The 7,311-nt window shown below is 39.9% G+C and overlaps 1 protein-coding gene across 3 annotated transcripts in view; it reads right to left on the bottom strand.

The window, feature by feature from the left end:
• The window catches only part of pkd1a (polycystic kidney disease 1a), a 75,971-nt gene that overhangs the window by 9,555 nt on the left and 59,105 nt on the right, over positions 1 to 7,311 (bottom strand). For 2 of the 3 annotated variants that reach the window (XM_005735675.2, XM_005735678.1), the window contains exons 44-53: positions 6,994 to 7,072; positions 6,787 to 6,902; positions 5,673 to 5,875; positions 4,500 to 4,694; positions 4,247 to 4,386; positions 3,755 to 3,885; positions 3,353 to 3,464; positions 2,857 to 2,982; positions 1,411 to 1,582; positions 1,030 to 1,320 (exon numbers count right to left, since the gene is read on the bottom strand). In XM_005735675.2, the coding sequence (XP_005735732.1) occupies positions 1,030 to 1,320; positions 1,411 to 1,582; positions 2,857 to 2,982; positions 3,353 to 3,464; positions 3,755 to 3,885; positions 4,247 to 4,386; positions 4,500 to 4,694; positions 5,673 to 5,875; positions 6,787 to 6,902; positions 6,994 to 7,072 (1,565 nt within the window). The remainder of the gene's footprint in view (positions 1 to 1,029; positions 1,321 to 1,410; positions 1,583 to 2,856; positions 2,983 to 3,352; positions 3,465 to 3,754; positions 3,886 to 4,246; positions 4,387 to 4,499; positions 4,695 to 5,672; positions 5,876 to 6,786; positions 6,903 to 6,993; positions 7,073 to 7,311) is intronic. The other variant, XM_005735676.2, reaches the window with a different exon arrangement.

Below are 7,311 nucleotides of genomic sequence, written 5' to 3'. Positions count from 1 at the left end.
CCCCCCTCCAACCCTGATAAGAATAAGCGGCAGAAGATGGATAATACTGGGTTCATTTGTTAGAGTCTCAAACCTAAGCATCAGTTCTTCTCATAAGCCTAGTTTATGGTCGTCACATTGGTTGTGATGTCACTATAGCTTCGCCACTGCTGCTTGAGGGAACACCGTCTTCTCTGCAGTCTCTCAGAAACTTTCGATAATCTGAAAATGTCTGCTGACACGTCAATGAAATGTCTTCACTCTGGCAAACCACGTCACAAAAACAAGAGCTGAAACCAAAATGACACCAAATCGTGGTGCGTCCCGGTGACGGTGACGTCACTACTGTCAAATGAGTATAAAACAGGGTTTAAGTTACATGTGCTGATAAATCTGAACAAACTGTCAGAGGTTAAAGCACACTAAGACATTTCCTGTATTTCCATTATAGGTTATTTTATTTTGGTTAGCTTTATGAGCAGAACTTTATTTGTTTTTTCTCATTTAAAAACAAAACTTTACCTACAATGGCCTTGATGTTACAGAGATCGATTGGTAATGAAGACGTCGCAAATGTTAAATGTATACGCTCTTTATTTTCCTGCAGCTTTCAGCAAACATCGCTTCATCTTTAATAATCAACCGTGTGCTTGTTTGGGACTATTTTAGCTGTGAATTAACAGATTTAGTTGATTAGTGAAGATTTACAACAGCAGCATTGTGTCTGTGAGAATGACTCTGTCAGCCAGAGCAACTTAACGACACACTGATGCTGTGTTTAATTATTTCAGAGATAACAAAGGAGCGCTACAGCGATAGTGATAATTGCTTCCACAGACAATTATTGATATTAGATTCCTTTCATTGCTGCTTTTTGGTCTTAGATTGGATTTGTTGTCAATAATAAGTCAAAATCATTACAATTGTTTTCTAAAACGTGAATAATGTTTATCTTTCCTCTTCAACGCATTCCCAGATCATTATACAAGCAAAAATGTCATAAGCAACATATTTCTGTAAAATTACCCTGGATTCTTCTTTCTTTCTTACCTTGAGTACCAGTATGAACAACAGCAAGGCAGACATGACGGTGTACATCTGAGTCTGTCTGGCCAGGGGGTAGAAATCTGTGAAGGTATCCCGAGGGTGCTTCAGGTATGATGTCCATTGCTGTTTAGCTATTATGCAGCGGCACAGGTGTATTCCGAATACAGACGCTGCTAGAGACAGTTTACAGATACCCAGAAGTCTCCAGGCTGACAGCAGGTACCTATAGCCTTCTCTGAGGAAGCCCAATATGCCCCGAACGAGGAAATACAACACCAAGGCGAGGAGGATGATCTGGAACCACAAAGTGCCATTTTAAAAATGATACTAAAGGGAAAACTAAACAGCTGTAGTTCAAGGACTCATGGTTATGGGAATGTTTACCATTAGAAGAAGCTGCAGGTCCAGCCCTGTGATTGGCCACAATGTGATGACAATGAGGTCAAAGCTGGACTGGGCACGCTCAGAGACTGGGAACTCAAACAGGAAGGAAAAGACGGCCAGCAGGTTTGTGTTTACGTTATAGAGAGAGAATTCCACAAACACGGCGCGAGTCCTATGAACATGAACACAACAAAACACGCAGTTAGTGCACATGATAAGATCAGGAGCCCACATTTAAGCTGATAACAGTATTTGGTCATTTAAATTTCTGATTTACTGGCCCCACTGATATATCGGGCTCTAACCAGGAATCAAAATATTTCACATAGTTTCGGTCTTGATACTTTGATACTTCGTTGAGCTGATTATGTTATAGGTTTAGTTTGTTAGAAGAATGACACTAACAATTATTGACAGATTTACATGAAAATTCTTCCAGATGTGGGTCTTGGCCCAACTTAGAAGTGATTAACTTCTGGAATTGATCTGGGACCATAATTTTTTTGGAAGGATTTGTTTTCCAAGCGTGAGTACTTGGGGACATTTTAATGTCTTTGAGAAATTATCATCAATATATCAAAGCAGACCAGAACCAGGGCCTGAAATCATGTCCGTTGAAGGGATCTTCTGCCTTGGAGGAGGTATGTAGACTGCTCTTGTATTTTATTTATGGCAGGAAGTTTTATTTCAAATGAGAAATAAAGGGTACAAACAAAAATGATTTGACGCAATTTTACTGAGTTATCATTCTTAGAAACAGTTGTTAAATGTTAGCCAACATTCTCAGTGCATTCAGCACTGGATTGTTTTCTGTGTCTTATTTTGATGTTTCATGTTTTACTGATTGTGCAGTGCTTTAATTACTGCAGGCTCCGGGGCAAATTGAGAAAACAGCTCATGATCTGACAGTAAACCTCCGCTCAAGATTTCTAAAGCAAAGGCCGCAGTTGTGTTTGATTCCAAACATTGTGAAATTATTAGCACAATAACATGTACCCAGTTTCTACTCCCTCGCAAATTGCCCCTAGATTTTGGAACAACCTGGTCAATGAAATCAATGAGCATGACCTCTTTCAGGTCATATTCTCACTCCCTCACTGCCAGATGATCTCACACTTCGCTGGACCGGAAAGCATTTGTTTTTGGTCTTGGGCAAGGTTAGCATACACACCAGATGTGCAGCATGCCAACATCCAAGTGAACTCCACGTGGGCCAGAATATGGCATGTTTAACTGTTTACTGGACTGAACCAACTGGACTTTGCAGGTCAAACTGGCTCAGCTCAGTCCACAGCCACTGGTGTGAGTAAATGTTTAAAAAAAAAAAAAAAAGCAAAACACTGTGCTGTCCTGAACAATACAAAGGAAAATGTGTTTTAATTATTTTGCTGTAACTCAGACTTTACATGTCCTACTGCTGTAGTCATGTCTTCACATGATCACTACCTAGAGTCGAGCCAGTGCAGCTGTTGCAGCTGCTTTAAGGAGGAGGCGGCTTCTTCCAGGCTTCTGTTCAGCTGGTGAACCACATCTCTGCTGTTATACACCCCCATCCGATCCAAACGCCACACCCTTGGAAAACGTGTGGGAGAAATTACAAAAGAGAAAGAAGTGAACAGGGGACATCAAAGAAAGCCAGATGTTAAAAACAAAACTAAGCAGAACATTAACATCCACCAGCTTGTCGTCGACCCATTTAGAATTAGATTTTGAGTTCATATCTACACCTTTTATGGATGTAGATAGCCAAATGGAAAAGCTCATAAAAGAAATCTGCAAGTCCAAAATGCATGTATGAGACTTTATCTGAAAAGTAATATCTTCCGTTTCCTCTTAGTCTATCTCTAACGCTAAACAGGTTACCAATGACCTGCAAATTAACAATAGTTAATAACTTTTAATAGCCACACAGACACAAGCAGGTTTTCAATAATTTCCTTACCAATCTGAATCCATGGCACCAAAAACTGTACTATTATGCTCTTCTTTACTTGGAGATATGACCAAGTTCTTTCCCCAGAGAGATGATGTGTTTTCTGACCTAAGAGAATCTGCTAATGGAAAAGTTTTGAAAAGATTACAATGACGTCCATCTGCATTTATTTCATCAGTTTACCCAGAAAAAAAGAATGCAATCATAAAATGCACTTCAGATAATAGTCAGGATCCTGAAATATTAAACATTATGTCTCTGACTCAGTAGTACTACTGAAGAAAGCTACACAAAGAAGCAAAAAATAGATTCAATAAGTCTGAGATGTGCTCTGTCAAAGAGCTCTGATGTAGCTCCAAACAAGTTCACATCTCAGTAAAGGTAAAGATAGTGGCCACAAAGAAATCTCACCCTGTGCGTCACGGATTTGTCTGAGCCTCAACGTGCCGAGTAACACGCTTCCTGTGTCTCTCAAGAGGGCAGACTCATTCAGGAGCCGTGGCAACATGGAGTCATGCAGCCACGCTAGAACATCTTCTCGGCTAAAAAAAAAACAAAAACAAAAAAACACAAGGAAGGTTATTTGTCCCACGCGGACAAACAGGCTGAAGAGGAACAAACAGGATGGTCGTGCCCACTCAGTAAGACTTAACACTATAATAGAAGACACTCTAGAGCTGAGCACAGGTAGTTTGTGATAGAATTTCACATCTGATCTCTTTTATTTTAAAGAAAATGACAAAATCAGGTGAAATCCTGAGAGAAAATCTGCTGCCATAAAATCCTTCCTAAGACTTCTCACAGTCTTATGAGCAAGTCAGCCTTTACAAATGAGAGCAGCAACAAGGTTTTGGAAACATTAAACCACGAAAATATTCCAGCTCTATTCATGTACATTCATACCTGCTGATGTTGTGGTACTCGGGTGTGTGTAGGGCTCGCTGCAGCTGAGTGCGCAGCCTGAGGCTGTGAGTGTCTTTGGCCGAGTCGGAATAGTTGAGAAGCACAACGACCAACAGGAAAAACATATAGACCAGAAAATTCTGAAAATAAGAGAAAAGAATTCTGTTATTGATCACCATTTAAAGATTTAAATATTGAAAGGAGACTCCAGCATCATCTCTCTCTAACCCACTATATTCTCTTCTTCACTGACCTTCAGCATCGTGTGCAGCATGTGGACCTTGCGGGCCTGGTGTCGGGCCTGAGACAGAGCAAAGCCCTGTGGAGGTCTCACCCTCGGTACCCGCTGGACCACTCTCTCCACCCTGGGGAACTCCACCAGCACATCCTGGTCCTCAGGACGCAGCCGGCGCACACACAGTGCGTAGTAAACTGCTTCACACAGCACCTGTGGGGCACATGGCAGATAACTTGTTATGCTAGGCAACCAATTTCAAAGTCCAGAATTTTGATGTTGCATTTACTCAACCCAAAGTCAAATGTGTGGTCCAAATCGATCCACTCTAAGGAACATTGGACAACCTACTATTAACACAACCACAGCCAGATGGCAATTTAGTGAAAATGGGTGTCTGAGACACTGAAAATATAGAAAAATCTTGTGGGAACAATCAACTTGTCCTTTCTGAACTCATCTCAAACATTTTAAGGGTCCAAAGTGGTGCAATAATACATTCTCTAACCCTGCTTTAAGTGTGTTTTTGACACTTAATGGTACTGTAACAACATAACATTATCAGGTTCTGAAGATGGTGTGGTGAATGTATGCCTTTTTAGATTCACAGCAGATATATGAAACAGCCTCAAGCAGCCAAACTGGCTCTAAAAGCGAATCAATCCCCATAGACGCCCACGTTAATATCCCCAACATTACTGAAGCAAGAAAAAATGTTTAAAACATCTTTAAATACTCTAAAGTTAAGGACGTGCGTGCTTTGACTAACACGTCCAAATAAAGTACTTCTGGATCAAGAAAAAAAGACAGCAGTGAGCAAAACACTAAAAATGAGATTTCACAAAGAACTCTTCAAAATAATGGCTGCTGTCATGGTGACCACATCTGTCTTTTATACAGTGTATGAGCTGCTGTCTTCATTTGGGGGCACTGTATCTTGTCACTTCACTTTAATTCAATTGATATAGGCCCAAATGACAACAGGAGTTTTATATTGTAAGTTAAAGAACATACAATAATACAGAGAAAACCCCAACAATCAAACAACTCCAGTGACTTGGCATGTAGTTGGGAAAAAATGGGAAGAAAAAAAACTCTTTTAACAGGAGGAAACCTCTGGAAAAACCAGGGAGAGGCTGAGACAGGACAAAAGACACACTATGAAATCTTTGCAAAACCATGTGTCTTTACCTTAATTGGCTCCAACAGTAGAAATGAGCAGAAGAAACTAGCAAAGCAGGAGATTAACCACATCATGGCAACATTCTGACTGAACCCATAGCCAGCCCAAACTGAAACACCATTGGCCAGAGCGATTCCTGCCCAGCTGCCCCACATGGCAGCACGTCCACACCAAGGTGGAAACCGTCTTGGACGACACACATCTGTTACAACTGTGAAAAGAAGAATAAGGTGCCAAAGACAAAACAAATACAAATCATCAGGCACTGAAAACTTTAGGAAGTATTTAAGTGTAAAACTACTTAACTGAAATAAACGAGCATTTTAATGATCCTTTTAGACTCTTTGAAGGTTATTTTGCACTTTGCAAAAGAAAGCGGAGTTCTTGGAGACTTTGAGTCTTCAAGGACTTCAAAGTCTTTTCGATTAGTAACGTAATTAGTAAATATATCAAGTTTCCAGAGAAAGAATAAATGACATTGTAAGTTTGATGCCTTTTCAATTTACCTTTTCTATCGCAACCAAGGACATGTGTCACTTATTAAACATTGAGACTGCAAAACGAAAGCACAATGCACACACACGCTGGTTTCACATCAAAGCACAACTATAAAGGCTCAGTCACACATCTGGCAGTACAAGACTGATTACTCTGTGAAAGTAACAGCCTTTTTTCTTTTTAAGAGTAATCACCAAACTTTGTTTTACCTAATGAGAGTTATAAGCCTTCTAAAACCCTTGGATAGGTGATTTATGTGTCCTCTCTTACTAATCTAAACAAAGGGACAGCAGGAAACTTTAAAAATAGAACATCTATGGGGGCAAATAACATCTGGATGGTCTTTTAAAGGGACAGTTCAAATCAAAATGTAAAAATCAAATCTGCATATTTTTTCCCTGGGCTGTAGTACTATTTATTATAAAAGTCTGCCTTCTCTTAATTTCTATTTTACAAGTCAGTGTTTTACAAATAAAATATTTAATTTTGAGAATAATTTTCTGAATAAACTATGAATCTTTACAATTTGGTGAGACTGTTTAGTGCATTCCTAATTGTAATTCTTCAAAGTTTAATCAGTAAATTTGAATTTTACTAGATAATTCAAACTGCCTGCACACACACCTGTGTTTGAGGTGAAGGCTGTCTTTGGTGGGTCCCGCCTCACAGATTCCAGAAGAAGAGGGTCATTCAGCTTTGTCAGGAGAATCACTTCAGTCTTATCTTCAAAAATGCTCGACCTGCGACACAAACAGTGGCAACACAAAATCAAGCGAATCTACACAGGTCTCAAATGATTCTGGGGAATTCCTTGTCCAGAATATAACTTACAGGTCAGCCATCTCGCTTTCATCTGCCTGAGGAAAGAAGTTCTGTCCGTCTGCCAGTATGTGCTTGATCAGATCTTCATCTATAAGAAGACAGTGTGAAACTGGATCATCATACACATTCATTAAATTCAGTCACTAAACGAACTCGCTGCCATGTCTTTCTGGGGTTTCTGAAATGTAACGTGTTAACTTTTCTCAGTTATTAACATGGTCATAACCGATCCAACTACTCAGCTATGACAGAAAACCGCTACTGAAGATGCGCTCTATGATTACAGACACAATTTGTGTAATTCTGCCTCTCTGCACTAGGGATGGG

This window comes from Pundamilia nyererei, unplaced genomic scaffold (assembly GCF_000239375.1).
Source record: "Pundamilia nyererei isolate P.nyererei 1_Seehausen unplaced genomic scaffold, PunNye1.0 scaffold00065, whole genome shotgun sequence".
NCBI lineage: Eukaryota > Metazoa > Chordata > Actinopteri > Cichliformes > Cichlidae > Pundamilia > Pundamilia nyererei.
The sequence above is the reverse complement of the archived record's forward strand: the minus strand, read 5'-3'. Positions and strand labels throughout refer to the sequence as shown.